At 35.4% G+C, this 21352-nt stretch overlaps 1 protein-coding gene across 1 annotated transcript in view; it reads right to left on the reverse strand.

Annotated features, from left to right (window-relative positions):
* Nucleotides 1–1171: 1171 nt before the first annotated feature.
* The window catches only part of LOC107028366 (copper-transporting ATPase PAA2, chloroplastic), a 22134-nt gene continuing 1953 nt past the window's right edge, over nt 1172–21352 (reverse strand). Inside the window, exons 3-17 of the mRNA XM_015229398.2 lie at nt 21164–21261; nt 20970–21023; nt 20216–20302; nt 19140–19301; nt 18591–18701; nt 18036–18104; nt 11221–11330; nt 7117–7222; nt 4943–5009; nt 4442–4521; nt 3869–4323; nt 3189–3363; nt 2553–2684; nt 1811–1961; nt 1172–1546 (exon numbers count right to left, since the gene is read on the reverse strand). Of these exons, the coding sequence (XP_015084884.1) occupies nt 1425–1546; nt 1811–1961; nt 2553–2684; nt 3189–3363; nt 3869–4323; nt 4442–4521; nt 4943–5009; nt 7117–7222; nt 11221–11330; nt 18036–18104; nt 18591–18701; nt 19140–19301; nt 20216–20302; nt 20970–21023; nt 21164–21261 (1979 nt within the window). The 3' untranslated portion in view covers nt 1172–1424. The remainder of the gene's footprint in view (nt 1547–1810; nt 1962–2552; nt 2685–3188; nt 3364–3868; nt 4324–4441; nt 4522–4942; nt 5010–7116; nt 7223–11220; nt 11331–18035; nt 18105–18590; nt 18702–19139; nt 19302–20215; nt 20303–20969; nt 21024–21163; nt 21262–21352) is intronic.

Consider the following 21352-nt stretch of genomic DNA (forward strand, 5'->3'; position numbering starts at 1 on the left):
CTAATCCTAATTTAGGATTAAAGATAAAATAAAATGGGTCATATCATATTTTTTAATGGGTCGGGTTAGGGGGGTGGATCACTAAATGATATAATTTATTTTTTAAAATTTTTGGTTTGTTATATAAATAATTAATATCAATAAATTTTAATTAAAAACAATTTAATAGATTGAGTGACTTTCTGAGGAAAGAGTGGATAGTTGAGTGACTTTTGAGGGAAAATTGAAAGTTGAGTGACTTTCTGAGAGAATAGTGCAAAGTTGAGTGACCATCTGAGGTATTAAAGGTGTATATTGAACCAAAATGTCTTTTGAGTCTTGTGATCTTAAGAAATATGAACTCCGTGCATACTGAATATAAAAAGTTATTCCTCCATTGCAACCAAAGTAAAGTCATTTGACTGGACAGAAAATTAAAGAACTTTTGTCCTTCAAAGTTGGATCTTTCTAGTATGCGTGAGTCTTTTTTGATCGACAAAAATGCTAATCAAAATTCGAGAACAATCTATCCCTCCACTATGGCTGGTAAAATTTGTGAGCTAATATTTTCCTTACATTATTTAGAGTTTACAATTTAAATATAAAAAGCGATGTTCTTTTTAAATAGATTTTAAAAATCTAAATATAAAACGTGATATTCCTCAATTATTTTTTTTAATTGTTTTTCCGAAAGGAGAAAAAGAAGCAGCAGAGAAGGAACAACAGAGCAACCTAAAATTTGCCAACACTGACATTTTAAATGGCATCACTACGATCAGCTATCAGATTTCCATTCCTACTTGTTTGCAACGAAAGAAAAAGTAATTGATGCTGTTTAGCAGAAAATCAACGGAGAATGACGGCATATTAACCATGAAATTTGTTTATTATAATATTGTTCACCATTCACATTAAGACTCTTAACTTTAACGGTTTGACTCAAGATTGACCTTCAGAATAACGGACACACACTTAATTGAAATTATTTAAAAGGTGATGGATTTCATAGTAATTTTAAAAAATTAAATAAAATCAATGATCTGCTATCCTTTGAGTGCACGGGTAAAACCTAGCTCATATGCAACTGGCAAATTATAGGAAAGGTAATCGGCACTAGACAAGCTCGAGCTCGACCCAGAAGGCAAACTCCTTGCTTTCGCTGGCAAGGGATTTCAAACTTGAGACTCCTCTGATCTTTTAAGGATTTGAGCTCATAATCACAAATATTTATTTTTATTTGCTTCGTGTTAACAACAATATTGCCTTGGTTTTCAAATGGAAGATAGTGCTGACAATACTCTATAAACTAACACTAGTGTATTATGACACTACAGCTACTCTCAGCTGATGGATACACAACAGCTAAGTCCAAGAATGAGTAGCACAAAAGATTTCATAGATTCAGATTCTTACATGTCAACTCCATGATTTGGATGAACTTGAAGTTATTGCTCCTTTTGAGCGGGTTTATATGTAAGATTCTCTTTTCTATTCTTTTGCGAACCGTGGAATTGTAGCAACAGTGAATTGCTCACCACAAATATTGAGCTCATAGCCATTAACCCTCCTGTCAGGAAAAAAAGAAAGCAACAGCTGTTAATTCTATTTCACAATTTGAAACCGCGGTTAAAGGTTGTTTTAGGATGAATTTCTCCAAAATCACCAAGAGATGAATAAAGAAACCATGGTGGAAAACCCTCTAAGCAATATCCATATATTGGCCATATATTCCAGAGGATTGTCAACAAGATGCCAGATAAGTGATTAGACAACAAAGTATCATAAATCATTTGGACCAAGAGGCAGAACAAGCAATATGGATGTTATTTACCTGAAAGAGATGGTGTCATTGCAAAATCAAAATTTGGAATTAGCACTCCAGCTGCAATGGGTATCGCAATGACATTATATGCAACCGCCCAAGACAGATTTTGATGTACTTTTGCCATTGTTGCCTGTGCAAGATCAAGAGCTTCCAGCACCTGCCAAAACATTAGGAAGCATTGAAAAATTAATTACAAGACAAGGCACATCATCATTTTTTTTCATCTGAATAAATTCACAGGCAAATTGCATTGAACATTTGTGTAATTATCCCATAGAAATTGCTCATATACACACAGAGGGATGTACAGTCTGCTTTCGGTCACCTGAACCTATTCTTCACGGTAATCCTCAAAACTATAGAGTGAAATAAGTTAGCGTGCTGTAAGTTATTCTTTGCGCTATGATATTCAGCAACTTTTTACAAATAAAAAATATCCACCTTTTTTTTTCTTGACCGGAAATTTTGAATCCATCTTCTCATGACCATTCAATGAAAATGATAAGCAAAAACAAGACACAATAGGATAATAACTAAATAGTTATTCCTCTTATATGATACAATACATGTTACCACATATTAAAGAAAAAATAACTTGGTACAGGTTACACTATTTTTATGGTCAACACTAATATGTGAAGAGATAATTAATATTTTTTGAATAGACATAATTAAATAAAAGCCTCACTGTGATGACATGGAGCAATTCATTTATTTTAGGACAAATGTGATGACATGGAACATGTACCTGTGAGAGTCTATTTCCAAGGAGTATAATGGATGCTGCATTTGAAGCAGCAGTTTCCTGTGCTTCAACTTGCAAAGCAATCCCCACATCAGCAAGAGCAAGAGAAGGTGCATCATTAATGCCATCGCCAACCTTCAAAACGAAGTTCCAGTTAGATAGCCATGCATAGCATCTGACATTGAGCAAATCATATGTTCATATAGTACAAAACTAATACTCTTTGAGAGATAACTAGAATAATGAATAGCTGCTAAGAGAAAAAGGAAATATGATGACACTTGCTAGAGGGGCAAAAAGACAGCTCAACTACTGGATGTTATGTGCCATGGAGAAGCAAATTTCTTAAAAGGGCCAAGTAATTGTAGAAGTCAATGTTTATATGTTAACTTTTACGACGATATAAACCAAAGTTTTCTGGGAGAAAGGTAGCAGCCAATTGCAAATAGTATTGCTGGCAAGGTAACTTCTACAGTTCTACATGTTTGAGGGACAAGTAGAATATTATTAGGTTTTCACCGGATAAATGCATTTACCACGACGATGCAATTGCACATGGTATTGCAGGACAAGATAACTTCTATATGTTTGAGGGACAAGTACAATATATTTATGTTTTCATCAGATAAATGGAGTTACCATGGCGACGCGGTGACCTGAAGCTTGAAGACCTGAGATGGCAGCAGATTTCTGCTGGGGTGTTAAAGATGCATTGACAAATTTGTCTTTTATGCCTACTGTCTTAGCTACAGTTGCAACTGCCTCTTCCCTGTCTCCCGATAACAGTACTGTTTCAATTCCCTTGTGCTGAAGCCTTCAATTGGTAAGAAATTAAAAGAAAATATGAGACAACTAAACAAGAATAAAATTAAGATGTTCTACGAGAGGAATTTAGAAGAATAGAGAAGGGATGAGCAACGGGCAGGTGGTGGAACACATTTTTGCAAGACTCTACATATTGAATCCATTCAAATTGAAAACTGATGGAAACATCGGTAAATTCTTCATGATATAAGTTTCAATCTACAACATGTTCATAGAAATCTAGAGTTTGTAAAACTGCGAAAGGCAAGTCAATTTAATGATATAAGTAACTTCTTCAAAAGGCTGAAGACTGGATGATCGCCTCAAATTCCCACATCATGACAACTTCAAAATAAAAGAATTAAGAAGCTAATGACCTACCACACATCAAAGATAGGTACCATATCTATGCAGCAAGGAAAAAAGTGAGGAGTGGGGCCATGGGGGAGAGAAATGATGATTATAACTTCTAAGATGCATTTAAAATCTACACTTGAAATTGTCTTCAAGGTTACCTGCTTATTGTAGACTCAGCATCCTCGCGTAATTTATCAGATATTGCAATGGCACCAATCACACCCTCTCCCTCCCGACCGACATATACAACTGTTGTTGAATGATTAGATGATTGACTGTCCTGTAATGATTTAAGCATCACCGATTGTTCAAGAGCCATCAAATCAGAAAGTTCTGTTTTTTGCTGGAAACGTTCTTGAACCCATTTCAGCTTTCCAATTGCAACCAAGAGCCCATTTACTTCTCCCATGGTTCCAGAGCCGGGTTCAGCCAATTGTCCACGTGTGACAGGGATACTCAAATTTAATGATTCTGCTTTGCTAATAATAGCATGAGCAATGGGGTGTGATGTTGTTTTCTCCACTGCAGCAGCTATTTGAAGAATCTCTAATTCCTCATGCCCCAATGATGTGATAGCAGAGACAGCAGGTTTTCCTTCAGTCAGAGTTCCTGTCTGAGAGTTACAAGCAGAGATCAGGTTTGCAATTCAGATAAATCACTACGGATCTTTTAAATTTAGCTGCGGAAGTAATCATTACAACTAAGTATTCAATTGAAGAACTACTAAACACCTTGTCCAGCATGACATGATCCACACTTGCCAAGCGTTCCAGTACATCTCCTCCTCTGATAAGAAGTCCTTGTCTTGCTCCTATATAGTTTTAAAAGATAAAATTACAAGCTTAGCAATTTGGAAGTGTATAAGGTAACACCATGAAACTGAACTACTGCCTACTAAACTAAAGACAGAAAATAAAAGGGCGAGTATGCAATCCACAGAGTGTAATTCTGAACACTTTGAACAAATATTATAGCCAAGGAAGTAGGGTCCTGCAATTTCTTGTATTATTGGCATTTCTGATAGCCAAGGAGCCCATATTTCTGCTTGTTGGTTGGAACATCTAAATCTTCTCTAGAAGTTTAGTCTATAAAGCAAGAGATACATCAAGGAGAATACTCTTGTGAGTAAGAATGTCAAAAGATGTACTGGTATGTCCTCAATTGCTGCATAACAGGGAGAATGGAGGAAATTCTTTGAACTACAGCAAAAGCATTTAAATCTGATTATGTACCTAGTGAGGTTCCAACAAGAATTGCAGTTGGTGTGGCAAGGCCTAAAGCACAAGGGCAGGAGACAACCTGTCAAAAATCAAAGACAATAATATGGTAATCAAAATCACATCATACCATTTAAGGACATATATAAGTGGAGGACATATACTGGAATTTTTAAGTCCCAATCAAGCTAGGCATCAGAATAAGAATAGACTAGGTGAAATGACCATAGTAAGTCTGCTGACCGGTATCACAATTGATTTTTCTTTTTTGAGATAAGAGTAACTTTGTATTCACAAAAAATTCATCATCCAAGGATGATGAATTGGAAACTTACATTACACAGGGTAGTGGCATCAAAAAGACATACAGTATTACAAGTTCCCTATAAAATCGACCATCTCTGTGCTTTCCCCTATCAACTCTAGCTTACACCAAGAAAATAAAAGACTTAAGCATTTCATTTTCATCTTCTGAAAACTAATCATTTTGTCCTTCAAAACACCTAGCATCCTTTCTTTCCATGGAGTCCACCATATACCGCCTGGAATAGTCTTCCACCAATCTTCACTTTTCCCTCTGTTGCCAATTCTTGCCCAGCTATTAAGGAGCTCCATTGTTGTCTTTGGCATCACCCAACTAACCCCTAGCATACACAAAAACATTTTCCACAATTTTGAAGTTGATTTACTGTGAATGAAATAGGAAAAGAATAGTATTGAATTGTTGTTGTGTCTCATTATTACATTGATGACCCTATTTATAGACACTAGAATACAATCCTTTACCAAGTAGGATACTATTTACTGTTCCTCTATTTGTATTCCTATTCTAAATAGGATTGTATAAACCTTTTCCTATTCTAATATGATTATATAAACCTATTTCTATTCTAATAAGATTGTATAAACTTATTCATGTTCTAACAGTTGTCTTTGGCATCACCCAGCCAACCCCTAGTATACACAAACATATTCCACAATTTTGAAGCTGCTTTACAGTGAATGAACAAATGACTATTTACTTCTGCTTTCTGCTCAGACATAAAGCATCTTGAGCAAAACTGCATCCCCTTTTTTGTAACGCCTCATGAGTAAGGCAAGCTTTTCTTATGACCAACTAGACAAAACATGCTACTTTAACGGGCTTCTTGTCTTCCACACTAGTTTCCAAGGCCACTTTTTAGTCACTGACTGATTAACATTTATCCTCCAGTAGCAAGATTTTAACTGTGAACATTCCTTTGCTATGTAGCTTCCAAATTGGTTTATCCTTTCAGATATGGCTGGTGGGGTGTTAAGCACCTCTAGTAGCCCGGCCACATCCTCAATTCCCCAGTCATTCAAAGCCCTACTGAATACCAAGTTCCACCCTTGTTGGCTCCATATTTCGGCAACAGTAGCAGATCTTTGTAAGCTCAAGGTCTAGAAGTTTGGGAATAAGTTCCCAAGGCTATCATCCCCTTTACAGATTTCATTCCAGAAATCCCTTTTCAGATCATTGCCCACACTAATATAAATATTGTTATTGAACTCTGGCCACATCCTTCTGATGTTCTTCCACACACAGCATCCAAAAGACCCCATCACCTCCTCAGTAGTCCATTGGCTAAACAAGTTGCATGTTATTACAAATCATTTACTCTCAGTAGACAGATAGCACAACTCTTCCTGCAGGCAAGCAATTCTTGTGCTTTTACCTATAATGATACCATATTTATGAAGCAACAGCATCGAAAAGCAGCCTTCTGCAGTAATTCCATACATAACATGTCTTTTGTTTAAACTTTACAATTGGTTTCTGTTTTTCTTTTTGATAACTAAATTTTACCATTTGATTTCTACTTTGGGCCATTTCATGAAGCTTCTGCTGAAGTTTAATTACTCCTACAATTTCTTCATCCTAAAGTTATTGGACAAATCTTCCTTCACCAGTTATATCATAAGAGCAAATGGAGAAGCACAGATGTGACCAGCAGACAAACTGACAAAGCACAAAGATTTGGACAAGCTAAAATGATAACTCCAAAAGTTATTGTCTATCATTTATAACTTCCAATAAGTAGCAGCAGCCTCTAACAAGAACTGACAGAATAGAGAATGACTTTTCTAGACAAAGATAGAAGGGAAACAGAGAAGCAATTTAAATTCGTTAGGAAGGCATTGATATAAAATGGTTCATCATGACGCACCAATACATCTACAGCAAGTTTCAAGCTCAGAAGCAAAGGATCTCCTTCTGGTCCGGCAATATCATTCAATAGAACATCTGGGAAGATGTTTGACCCAACATAATACCTATAGAATGAGCAATAATTATCAAACAACAGAAAATTATAAGTAACTTCCCGGTAAAATGAAATATATACAGTACCAGAACATGCTATCATTGTTGGAGAGACTCAAAGTAACCAAATAAGAGTATCAAAGATTCATTTCTACTGCTACCAAGTTATTGCAGAACATTGATCATCTACGTTTTGAAAGCTTATGTCAAAACTTGTATAATGTGCTATTCCCTCTGTCCCATTGGCACCCTTTTCTTTATAGTCCGTCCCAAAAAGAATGTCACCTTATTATAATTAGAAACAATTTAACTTTAAAATTCTCTTTTTACCCTTAATGAAATGATTTACAACCACACAAATATCTGAGACTACAAATTTAAAAAGTCTTCCTTTTTTTCTTAAATATTGTGCCAAGTCAAATGATGCCATATAAAATGGAACTGAGGGAGTATTAGTTTTGATGAAGTAGTAAATTTATTAAGTCATTGTTAGAGAGACTTAAAAGTAACCAAATAAGAGTATCAAGGATTTCATTTTCTGCTGCTGCCAAATTATTCCACAATCATTGATCAACTATATATTTTTTGGAAACTAATCATTGATCACCTATATTTTGAATACTTGTACCAAAGCTCTATAATGTGCTGTTCTAGGATTTCTCTATCAGATGATGCCCTAGATCAGGGAAGGATTTACCTTGATATATGTGGTATCATCTGATACCACCTCATCAGGAAATCTTAATATTATATATCAATAACATGCAAAATAAAAAATAGTATAAATAAAGACAGAAATGACACCATTTGTCACAAGTTGCATCTAGGTTCTCTGGTTAGGTGGATAAAATTTCTGACGGACGCCCGGTTCAAAAACCTCGATAGCTTGCTTTTGTTTTAAAATTTTTGAGCAATACTAGTACTTACTAATTAAATGCCAGGTTGGATTGATCCAATGACCTCCTTCCTTGTAAGGAGAAACTAAACCACATTCACTATTTTTCTTTGTGAATTGAACTTTATGTTTAAATTTTTAATTCAGTTTAACTTTCAATGACGATATCATTTGCTAAAGCACCTTCTGACCCTTCAAAACCAAGTTCAACATTTCAAAGTTCATCTAACTTTGAGGAAAGGGACGATGAGTCAAAACAATGTCGACAAAGATGTATTTAGTACTATATCTAGTGAGACTATTATTAACACACTGCAAAGTATGAAAACATGCAGACTAAAATTGTAGTTTCATACTTTTGTTTTTTGATGGCTTTACTGTGTTTGTTTTTTGTTGGGATCGACACATGTACTTCCCTGAATCAGACAAATTATGAAGTATGCTAGGGAAATTGTTGACGTGTCTCCTAGTCAAACCCTATTCCCAAACTAATAGCTAGGTTTCTTGTATAGGAAGATAAATTGTACATTGACGGTGGTATCAAAATGCAAACTGGAGATGTTGCTTGTGGAGGTAATAATTTTAGAAATGATCAAGGTAGTGGATGTTAGGATACTCAAGCAAGGTAAAATCTATTTCAAGTCTCGTTACAGAACTATGGAGCATCAAAAAGGGGTTTTAGCAAAAGAAATGAAATTCAAAAAGGGGTAGGCATAAACACCGAAAAACCAGAACGAACTGAATTAATTAAGTTCTTCAGTTTGATTTCGGTTCTATTACCTCTATACTTCAGTATTCAGTTCAGTGCTTGGTAATAGGGTCCCGGTACTGAAGAACCGAACTTTTATCATGCTCACTAGTTATACTCTTTCTTTTATTATCTTTTCCAGCAAAAATCCTTAACTACTGTTTCTTTTGCCTCTTCATTACAAAACTGTGATCATAAAAGCTTTTATATAATAACATAATGAATTGCAAGTTCTCAGCTACTTTAACCAACTGTCCTATCTTATGCATTCTGATAACTTTTTTATGCTAAACAAATATAAGCTTAAATTCAATGTTTAGTCGTTCATGTCTTATGGAATTAGATTCTGTTAGTCTTAACCAACTGCTATTATAATGTATCTGTACTTTAGTTCGTCTCATCGAAATAAACAAAGAACCGAATTAAAAAAACAAACTTGAAAAAGTTTGAATCAAACCAAACTAATACGGTCGGTATTCAGCACACACTAGTGAAAAAACAAAGAACCAAAGGCCCACACCTAGATACAGAGACTTGGAAGGGGAAACAAGCTTCCTACTTGCCATCAAGTTTATCAATAAGGAGGACATACAATGTCACTGCCCAGAGGGCTAATGATGAAGATTGAAGATGTTTCAATGTGCCGCTTTCCTGGCAAACAAAGGGCACAAACAGGAAGAAGATTTACTAATCTATGAAGAGGCAATCAAGGATATAGAGTTTCACCAAATGGCAAATTTTAGCCATGTAGCTTATGAATTAGTTTAAACTAGGTGATCCTTCCCATCTGTCCTAGTCTTGGTGGACAGAGTTACATGTACATGTTGCTGGTGGGGAGGTGGCAGGTATCCCGTGGAATTAGTCGAGGTGCCCGAAAGCTGGCCCGGACACCACGGTCATAAAAAAGTATGAGTTTAAACTTTTCTGGTCCTTCCTAATGTACCAACAAAAAAAAATTTGTTGTTTATTTTTTTAAATGCGACACTGCTTACAAGAAATCCCTTGCACGCCACTGTCCTAGAGGTCTCAAAAATCAGCGGATCTTGTTGCATATGAAAAGGAACTGGAGAAGACTGCTCTATATGACACATGTTTACCACAAGGATGGAACATATGTATTTTCAAAAACAAGAACCAGACCATAGAATGCCTAGTCCGTGAACATTGTACTGAGATTAAGTTAAGAGCTTCAAGTTTTAGAGCTGCAAATACTTCCTTGTCATAAAAAAACTTAGTTTGAGCCTTGGTTTTCCTGAAATAGTTTTTAGGGGAACCAGAGTGAGAGATCCCTGTAAATGTTGTAGCACTCAATATCAATGAAATAATTTTTTCTTACTCAAGGAAAAATATAGGAATATCAAGAACTCTATTGCTCAAAGCAGGTAGCATTTACTCTTTAGTATACTATTACAAACACAAATGTTTTTCTTTTAAGGGTTATGGTAAGCACCATCCTCAAATCCCTCCTACCTAGGAACACGACAGTGGTTTTTCCACTTCGCTCCTCGGTTACTCAAACCTCCAACCTCATAGTTTAGGTGGACGTCCTTCACCACTAGACTCTCCCCCTCCGTTGTCTTCAAACAAAAATTGAAGATCCCAAGGATAATTGTGCTAAGGAATTATTGAGCAAACTAGGTGTCGAATTTAGTCTGATTGAACTTGATTCTGATTTGACTCAATTTCAGGAGGTAGATTTTAGTGAACCAATGCCTGTGTGCCAAGTGACATACTAAGGTTACATTACTTTAAACAATACTTCAAGTACACCTTATAATAAAAAATACATGCAGTCAGACGCAATTATAGCTCATGGGAATGGTCGAATGTAGATACATAATACAACAGCTTGTGGCTTGATAAGGAGGAAAAACACGGTTTCAAGAAATAGCTTTAGGAACATCTCCACACCACTAACATCATCCATGAGAAGACACCGAGCACCATTGTTCCAATCATTTCAGAAACTTGGTATCTGTTTAGATCTTCCAACTCTTCTTCTAGTTTGGTCATGTGTACCTATCTTTTGTCTATTACTTCCTCCGTTTCAAAAGGAATGTCCTTATTTCCTTTTTAGTTTGTTTCAAAAAGAATGACCCCTTTTCTTTTTTGGCAACATTTTAACTTTAACTTTCCACGTGGCATGTTTATGACCACAAGATTAAAGGGCATTTTGGTACATTTGATATAACTTTAATTTAGAACCACAAAACTTAAAAGTTTTTTTTCTTTTCTTAAACTCCGTTCTAAGTCAAACTAGGCCATTCTTTTTGAAACGGAGGGAGTAATACCTAATTAACTACAAGAGCAGTCAACTGTTTCTTAAACATATTTGTGATAAAATAAGGAAAGAGTGAACTTGTTACCAGAACCCAAATGTGGCAGCTGATAATGTCATCACACTGTAAACAAATGGCCCAGCAATTGTATCTGCTAGTCGCTGAATTGGTGCTTCACGGCCTTGGGCATCCTCAACCTGGAAGATTAGAAAATTTACATATAAGCTCATAAATTCCTAAGTTTTACGCATCAACATTAACAGGCAGTGGCCCCACAACTGCTAATTCTAGTTCAGGATCACTAGCCACTTTTGTGTCAAAAGATGGGTACACACTTTTGTCTAACTGCTTATATTAGAAAGAGTAATTCAAGGTGAAATTCTCAGAGGAAATAATATTCTCTATCCAGGAAATAAATGCTATAGGTAAACAACAAATGCATGTCAAACATCCAAGGGAATCGCATAAAGAACTCCATAAACAGTAATCGAAGTCTCAAAATCCCTATACAGCACAGAAAGTTATAATACACATTTATTTGAAAACTGCAATTCAAAGATGGCGCCACTACAAGCTTTAGAACATGTTAAGCTCTTCAAGAAAATAGGTGTAGTTGAGATTTCAGAAAACAAAGAGTGTCTCAGCTTTTGGTTGCCAGTTAGGAGTAAATAATCATAGCACCTTCATCTTGGCAACTGGCAAGTGCTACATTCCACATGTGCCGGAACCTCCTCAATACGTGTAAATTGCAACAGATAGACAGCAAAAATATGCTGATCCAAATCACAATAACCCAAAACATTTACAAGTACAATAAAAAAATATAAGGTTCATTTTACTTTCTTTTCATAATAGTGATGTTTGGGCTAGTTTGTGTGCACCTCGACTAATTTCATGGGATACATGCTACCTCTCACCAACACAGATATCTACTAACTCTGCTGGAACCGATGGAAAGAAATCTCTTAGTGTTCAGATCTCACTTTGTTGACCACTAGGTCACACCCTAGTTGAGGTGAAATCACCAAGATTCATTTTACTTTGATCCAAACTACATGCATCGATGATCTTGCAAATCCTCTAATTTTAGGCCGAGTGGTCGGGCACTACTAAATTGCTCAAAGAATTAGTTAAAACTAATGGACTATGTGAGAAATATAGGAAAAGAATATTATTGAATTGTTGTTGTGTCTACATTATTACATTGAAACCATATTTATAGACCCTAGAATACAATCCTTTATCAAATAGGGTACTATTTACTATTCCTATTCCTATTCTAATAGAATTGTATAAACATATTTCTATTCTAATAAAATTGTATAAACCTATTCCTATTCTAATAGGATTGTATAAACCTATTCCTATTTCAATAAGATTATATAAACCTATTCCTATTCTAACACTCCCCCTCAAGCTAGTGTATACAATTCATGTACCCAGCTTGTTACAAATGTAATTAACACGAGGACCGATGAGAGGCTTGGTGAGATATCCGCAAGTTGATCAATCGACTTCACAAAATTGATATTCAATCTCAATGTGTTTGTCTTCTCATTAAATACTGGATTTGATGCACAATGTCAGAGATAAGATTCCAGTGTTGAACTTCCCGAACTAAACCTGCAAAGACTTCTTCAAACCATAAAGTGACTCACATAATCGACATACAAGGCTACTAAACTCCCCCTAGCAACAAAGTGCTCAAAACCTAGTATAAAGTATATGGATCATGTTGGAATCAATAAATTAGTTGATATTGAACAAGTCACTAAAAAACTGGTTGGAACATGCTCATATGCCGGAGTATTAGATTTGATGGCTAAAAGTGGTCATAATCTAAGAAATAAAATTATATAGGTAGGGTCTGAATGATGTCACGACCTAACTAGAAAATAGAAATTATATAGGATAGTTCGAATTGATGGAACGACCCTATTGATAAAAAGAAATAATATGGGTAGGGTCGGATGATGGCACGACCCTAATGAAAAATAGAAATTATAGCGGTAGTATTGGAATGATGGCACAACCCTACGCAAATTAGATTTGAGGAGTCACCGAAAAACGAATGGAACTACACAAATCATATCTGAGGAGTCACTGAAAAGACACACTGAAAAGACACACTGTGTTATGCAACTCAGATAAAAAAGTAGTTCGAAAAAAAACCCACGATACTACGCAAATTAAATATGAAAAGTAGTTCGAAGAGATGCACGATGCAATGCAAATCAGATATGCAAAAAAAAAAAGGTAGTCACCAGAATGATGGACAGTGCTACACAAATTAAATATGAAAAAGTAGTCATGTGAATGATGGCATGGTGCTACACAAATTAACTAAAGTAGTCACCGGAAGGATGGCACGGTGCTACATAAATTAGATATAAGAAAATAGTCACTGGCCTGATGGCACGGTGCTACGAAAATTAAATATGAGAAAGTAGCCACCAGAAAGATACACAGTGACCAACTTTTGCCAACATAATCATTGACCGGACGGGCGGCATATATGAGTAATAGCCGCTCGCCGACAGCAGATGCACTTTGATTTTCTACCAAGATCATAGAGGCTCTGATACCATGTGAGAAATATAGGAAAAGAATATTACTGAATTGTTGTTATGTCTATATTATTACATTGAGACCCTATTTATAGACCCTAGAATACAATTCTTTATCAAATAGGGTATTATTTACTATTCTTCTTCCTATTCTAATAGGATTGTATAAACATATTTCTATTCTAATAGGATTGTATAAACCTATTTCTATTCTAATAGGATTGTATAAACCTATTTTTATTTCAATAGGATTAAATAAACCTATTCCTATTCTAACAGACTATATTCCCATGGTTGAACATTTTCCTATTTGGCACCTTTAGAGGATGTTATAAGCACTGTTTTAAAAGGCAGGGGCATGGGGCGAGGCATAAGCCTCAAATATCTAATATATCTTCAATTTTATAATTTTATCACTAAAAATATAAGCAAAAGTAGAATTTTCAATAATACTGCAAATAAATCACCAATAATATAAAAAAATACTATAATTATTATTTGAGAAAAGTATTAAGTGGAGATCATCTTTAAAGGAATTTTTCATCTATATCATCATTGACCTCCGCATCTACTAGTCCTTCCCACCCTCATCTACTATTTGCACAAATTATTGTTTATACATTTTAAATAGGGATAAGTAAAAAAGGTATAAGAGCACAAATAGTGGATAACTTGCCTCAAGAATATAGTGTTATGGAATCTCTATCTCATCAATTTTAAAATAATCTAAAATTTTATTTATGATAGTATCATTTTCTATGAGAGTTGCTTTCTTTCTTTTTTATATATTTTAGAGAAGATCATTACAACATGTTACCTTTCTCAAAAACAAAAAGAGAAGATCATTACAACATGAAAACATGATAGCATTAAGTATAAAGATTATTACACGAATAATAAAAACATGATTTGTAGAAAAATACTTTGAAAACAATAAAAAATAAATTCAACAGCTAGGGGGTATCCTTTTATACCTGGGCCTTACGCCCCAAATTCTAGGATGTAGGTCCTATGGATCTACGCCTTTCATTTGAGCCCCGAAGCAGTTTAGGTACATCTGTACGTTATGAAGGTTGGGGCCATAGTACCCTTATTAGAGTTGCCATAATGCTTTAAGCTAGTAAGAACTCAAAATAGAGAGGTATTAACTCTGATGTCTCTTTTTTATTTTGATGATCTTGTGTTGTTATGTTGTGTTGTGTTCCGTTAGGAGGTGACCTAGTGATCTACACCTTCGTAGGAGGCTCTCTGACTGTGTAGATAATTCGAAAAGAGTAGTTGTGATGTTTTTTTGAACAGGGTAAAACCCCCACTCCTATGCAATAACTCGCAACCACGCATGAGAGGTAACCTGCACTAGGCAAGCCCGGTGCGACAAGCTCAACCCAGAAGGCAAACCCCTTCCTTTAGCTGACAAGGGGTTTCACACTTCAGACCTCCAACATGGAAGTCTCAAGCCCAAAACACTGGGCCACCCCGAAGGGTGTGATGATGCTCTATGCATTTGTTTTTATGCCATGACGTCATGTGATGGGAAAATGAGTTGTGAAATTGGGTTGAACTCTGTTTTTCCTCGAGCTACTGATTAAGGGGTCTTTGCTGCAGCAAGACTGCCATAGCGAGCAGGGACTTGTTGTAGCGCCGGTAGATGAGTCGGATGAAGCAAGGCAGAATGTACATTTTAAGTCAGTTTTCTCAAGTCTTTCCCCATGACTTGAAATATTTGAAACCGAGAATCCAAAGGCGAGTTTTCAAGGTCGGGGGCAATTTTCTCTCTAGACTTAAGTATTTTTCATCAATCTTTCCATCTAGGATCCAATGAGATGATCTTAATGGTAAATTATGGGTTAGAGCCCTAGAACTCATGATTTTGTGGGAAGCATGTGGCTTGATGTAATTAGAGTGTGTTTATTCTAAGTTGACTATCTATCCTTCTTAGGATGAAATTGATGCCTAAATACTTGTTATGATGATTGGGGAATCTAGAAAACCAATAAAAATGATTTCTTGAGCATAAAAAATGCTCAAGAAAGTTTTTTTGTGTGATCATGGAAACCTTTTGTGTGATGAAATAACCCTATGCTGCTGATGATTTCTTGATTGTGAGACTTATTGGTCCAGTTACTTATGCCCCCATATATTGGCTTGTGTTTATATATGTTACTAATCTTAGTCGGGCTATGATGCAACGAGTACATAGTGTTTGTAGTTATGCTACTCCTACACTTTCTTTTGAGTGCTGACTGTGATCCAAAAACTCTTACGGGACAACGCATCTAGCGCAGATACATTTTAGATCTGAGGGTGAGCAGATCTTCTAGACATTAATACATTTAATTTAGTGTTTGCTATTCTTAGACATTTAATATTTAGAATCATAGTACAATGACTGTTGAATTTTGAGGATGTAATAGTTTAGATTTTCCGCATCTTTTATTTAAGTTGAACCCATTGGCGGCCACCTAAAGTTGCATAAATTTACACTTAAAGACACTTCAACTAAGGTTTGTTCGTTTTAAACACCTTATGTTGGGCCTCGATGTGTCATTTTGACTTTTTACTTTGAGGTTGTTTTGTGCAAAGAGGTATGGGGTAGTCTGGAGAAGACAATCAAAAGGGAAGGGGGTGCTACTGCAAATATTTTTAATTGATTAGATTTCTTTTCTGTAAATTATTTGGATAAATATGTTTCATTGGCCACTTTTTGTTTACTCAAAATTCATTACACAAATGACAAATGTTGTCATTTAATTGGTCACTTTACATGTCATTTGAGGAGTGTAACACACATTACATATTTTGGCTGATTGTAAATAAAAGCGTCAAAATGACACATCGGGATCCGACATGAGTTGTTCAAAATGAATAAACCTCAGTTAAGATGTTTTAAGTGAAAGTTGGTGTCAACTTAAAGTGACCGCCAATGGGTTTAGCCCTTTATTTTTTATTTCATTTTGAGACTCTTATTTCTTGTGATATGTTTTTAAATATGTTTACTTATTTGGTTATAGTATTTTTTTAGTTGTTAAGATTTGGTTTGCCCAATGGAGGTTAGTGTGGGTGTCAATAACTGTGGCTTGGGTCATGACAACATATTGCCCCAAGACCACCCCGAAAACACCTTTGGAAACACTGGTTAGAAGTAAGGTAATAATTTATTTGAATGCTAGAGTTAGTATCAAGAAGATCCCTCATCAATAACAGATAAAATATTAATTGTATAACACTTACCATAGGTGTCCTCTATTTCATCTCATCAAGTTGTGCGTATATTTTCTCTTTTCATTATTCTCTCACATGGTTCAAGACCTCCACGATCTTGGTGGAGACTTGGTAACTTCTGCCTACTGACTGACTCTACCTTACATTGTTTACCTAGCCAAATTTTCTATCTTTGCCGAATTACTATCTTTCTTCTTTATGGTTACTGTTCTAGCAGTACCAATCTTATTTTCGGTAATGATACCTGTAGCATAGTGCTAGTTTGAGTTTGTTCATTTTATGGTAGCACTGTGTGTCTTTCTGGTGACTGCACAGAGATAAGATGCCACTTCATGGTGTCATTATTTTATTGACGTTGCAACTTCTTTTAATGACCATTCTAGTAGCTCCGTGCCATTCTCAGTGAATGTTCCAGAGGCACTGCACCTCTTCTTTTTAAGGTTCATGGCACTGAACTCAGAGTAGCAGAGCACCTTTCTTTGCTAACCATTTTGACAAGAAAACCTTTCTTCGACAATATGGACATTATATTGGAAATAACCCTGTTCTCCTATGAGATTCTAGCAACCAAAACTTTTCTCCAAGGATTTCAATTTCAAACAAAAAAAAATCGAGATTCAAGTTGTCAAAGAGTAACATGTACTTGAGAAAAAAAGGAAGTTCAGACACTACAAGATTGGACTACTACACTCAATGAAAAAACACCAGAATTATATTATACGCTATTTTGAATGAATTTCAGACGGTGTGATCAATTTGCAATCTCAAGCTTTTTGTCATTACATCAACAAAATAGTAGCATTAATCTTTTTTTATACCGTTTTGTCCAAACCAGCTTGCGTACACCTCGACAAATTCCACAGCATAACTAATATCTCCCACCACCAAGTACCAGGTAACTCTGTACTCGAGGCTTGATTAGATGTGAAGAAATCACCTACGGAGTAGTATTTTGCCTCTAAAGGATAGTAGCTTTGACTCCCTAACAAAGAAGCCTCCTTTCGTTATCTGTTTTCCCTCCTCAAGGTTCTAAATTTCTAAATGCTAGAAAATGTTCCAAGCAACAAATATTATTTGGAAGGAAAAAACATCTCTAAGAAAAAGTGTACTGACCATATTAACAATCTTGGAAATTGTTGAATTGGAACCAGTGGAAGAGGCCTCAATCCTCAAAGGACTGTCCTGAAACATAACAACAAGGACTTCAAAATAAAATAATATAATCAGAAATGTAAATCTAGTTCTACCATCATAAGGTGTTCATCAACTAACATTTGAATCATTATAAGAGGCACAATCTAAGAACTCTGAAAACAATTGGCGCAAATCTAATGCACCGTCATGTATATAACCTTAACAAGGATCAGTTAACATTTTTTAATCTAATGTCTCTTCAAATGTTTATAAGTTGGTATATAGCCTATTCCTATGTTGATAACAATAATAATTAAGTCATTCTAAAAGGTCATGAAACCTTTTTGTTACAGATGACACAGTGGGGTAGTAAACTAGTTTACATCAGAAAGTTGCAAGTAGCATATCTATACATGTAATATCTTGGCACCATGTCCGAACAGATCAGATGGGACGTAGAGGATTAATATATCTCAAACCAACTAGTTGGGGTATCATATTTGATTGATTGATAGAATCTTAAAACCACCATACCCAGTTAATTGTACCAGCTGAGACAGAAACACCCTTCTCTTTAAACACCGGAAGAGACTCTCCAGTAAGCATAGACTCATCCACAACACTTCGACCTGCGACGACTCTTCCCTGCAGAGGCAATTTGATTTATCATTTGAGAATGTAAGATGTTGCATGTCTAGTCAACAAACAGAAGAAAACAAGTATTTTAAACAGAACTCAACAGCCTTGAACAGGCATTTGTATTCCTTAACAACGACTGAAAAAGGTGCCTTAAATGCTTTTAAGCTAATAATTAGTCAGTTTCTTTAAACAGGACAAATAACTCATTTGTCCAAAATTACCTATTCAATCCTCGGGAGAACTTTAAAAAATATCATTCCTATGACTCCATATTCTGTTTGTAGTAGTTGATGGCTTTGTTTTACATTAGTATCCTAAATGCTTGGATAAATGAAATCCAAGGAAATTAGATATGTATTCTATTCTGCTTTAATGAAAATATTCATACATTCATCCTTGGGATAAAGTCCTGAAAGAAAAGTACTCATGTAAAATTTGACTTACATCTACGGGTATAGTTTCTCCAGGAAAAACGAGCAAAGAATCACCAACTCGAATATCATCGGTTGGAACTTCAATACAAATTGCATCAGAACCGACAACGTCAGTCGAGGAATCACTGCCGGAGGAAGTAATTACAAGCCTAGACTGAGTGGATATAAGCGACTGCCAAAAGAACCACACCAAATTTTCGTAAGAAAAAGGAGTAACAAAGTATAGAAGTTTCTCTAATCATGAATACAGAAGGAAAAAGTAGGGTACAATACAAACTTCTATTTATTTTAGTTCTTCAGCACTTCATTAGTGGACCCGGGGAATCTAGTCTGAATAGTGAAATGTATTCTCTTTCATATGCAGATCAAAAATAATAAGTAGCCTTGTGTAGCTTAAATAAAGTAAGAAAACTGTAGCCTGAAAATAACCTGAGATTATTCTTTTGTTAAGAGCAACTATTAGGTAGCATAAGTCTTAAATGTTCGGAACACTAAACAAATGTTTTTCCTCCATAGGTGTGAATAAATATACACTGGACACCAGAAATAAGAGATCAGAGCTTTTATGCAACTTCTAAAACTAGATCATCCGTAACCCACTTCATAAACACCTTTTACAAGCTCTAAAATATAACTGTTTTTTTAAGTAAAAGGTCAAACTCCAGAAGTACAACTGATAGTAACCGATAGTAGATTTCTGGAAAGGGAACCCTTTAATGCATCAATAGAACAAGAGAAAATTTGATCGTAGGAGTGGTTCATTTCCATTTAAAACATGTTCACTAGTGTGTGCAAGAACTCAAAATCAGAGGACTTACTGGAAAAAACAAAACATTCATAAAAGTTGGATTTCATGCTATCAAGGACAACATATTGATTAATAACAAGTTTAAATAGGTGGTAACCATGGAAGTCTTATCAATGGTTATAACATACTCATTGATGCTACTGTCTCAGAGAACTCCAATATCTAAAAGACTTAATCAACCAGTACTCCAGTGGTTAATAGATTTCCCAACCTTCGGAGATGGTCAAATATTGAACATTATCCATTTTCTTAAATCACATGCAATGAAAACAACTTACTAATAGCTCATTCATGTCACTAGATGCCTTCAGCCTTGCCCTTTCCTCCAAGGAACGCCCTAGTAATACAAACCCAAGAAGCATGACCTGCGTACTAAAATCAATATTTTTGAATGAGCAAACTCATTGCTAAAATGAACAAATAACAGTTTAGTAATACTGAATTGATTTTGGTCGAGACAGACCATCATAGAAGTAAAATTAGAAGGTATTGCAGAGCATAAACGATATCTTAATGAATTGGAGAAATAGTACAAATGAGAACTACATAGTGAAAGTTAATGATTGATAGATGGAGAATGGTTTGAGATTTATGGAATTTCACAAAATTCAGACGTTGCAAAAGGAGAATTGACTCCGTGGTTAGGGATACATTTCAAAATAACATCAGGTAGGTCAAGAAAAGCATGACTAATGATTTAGAGTAGAGGGCATGGGACCATGTGAAACTCTGATGACATTATTTGAATTTTGCAAGGACTTCAGATGAAAATATTTTGAAGCTTGCGTCATCAAAAAAATTTTTGAAGCTTGAGATTTTAAAATGTTAAAAAAGGGCTGAGCCGATTAAGGCTCAAGTATCTCTGGCACCACCTCAACAACCTATTACATTAAACTTTGTGAATCGGAAGACCAAACAGCAGAAAATAGGACTACTTATGAGCAAGCAAATAAAAACTTAAGTGACAGAATAAATGGAAAGAAAATTTAAGCACTTCGAGAGAAGTAAAGAGGAAAGTAAGAAAAGACAAACCGGCTCATCAAAAAATGATGCTTCCCATTGAAGCTCAGGGTTAAGCAGTGAGACCTAAAAAAGAGAAGAAGTTGTCAGTACATCAGTCTTAACTCAAGAGAGTAAGGAGTTTCTAATATATTCTGAAAACAGACGCCGAAATCATAATAAGAGCTGCTAGCAAGATAAAGGGCAAAACTTCAATTGATTCTTACAGAACTAATTGCAAAAGCAGCAATTGATCCAAAGCCAACAAGAGAGTTCATATTTGGTGATCCCTTTGTGAATGCCCGAAGACCATCAAAGAGCAGGTCTGTAGCATAAATTATTTTTGTCAGTAATGAACTAAGATGAGAAATTACATAGCTCCTATCTATAGAACTGCCAAAAATGACGCTAGTATT

This window comes from Solanum pennellii, chromosome 8, assembly GCF_001406875.1.
Source record: "Solanum pennellii chromosome 8, SPENNV200".
NCBI lineage: Eukaryota > Viridiplantae > Streptophyta > Magnoliopsida > Solanales > Solanaceae > Solanum > Solanum pennellii.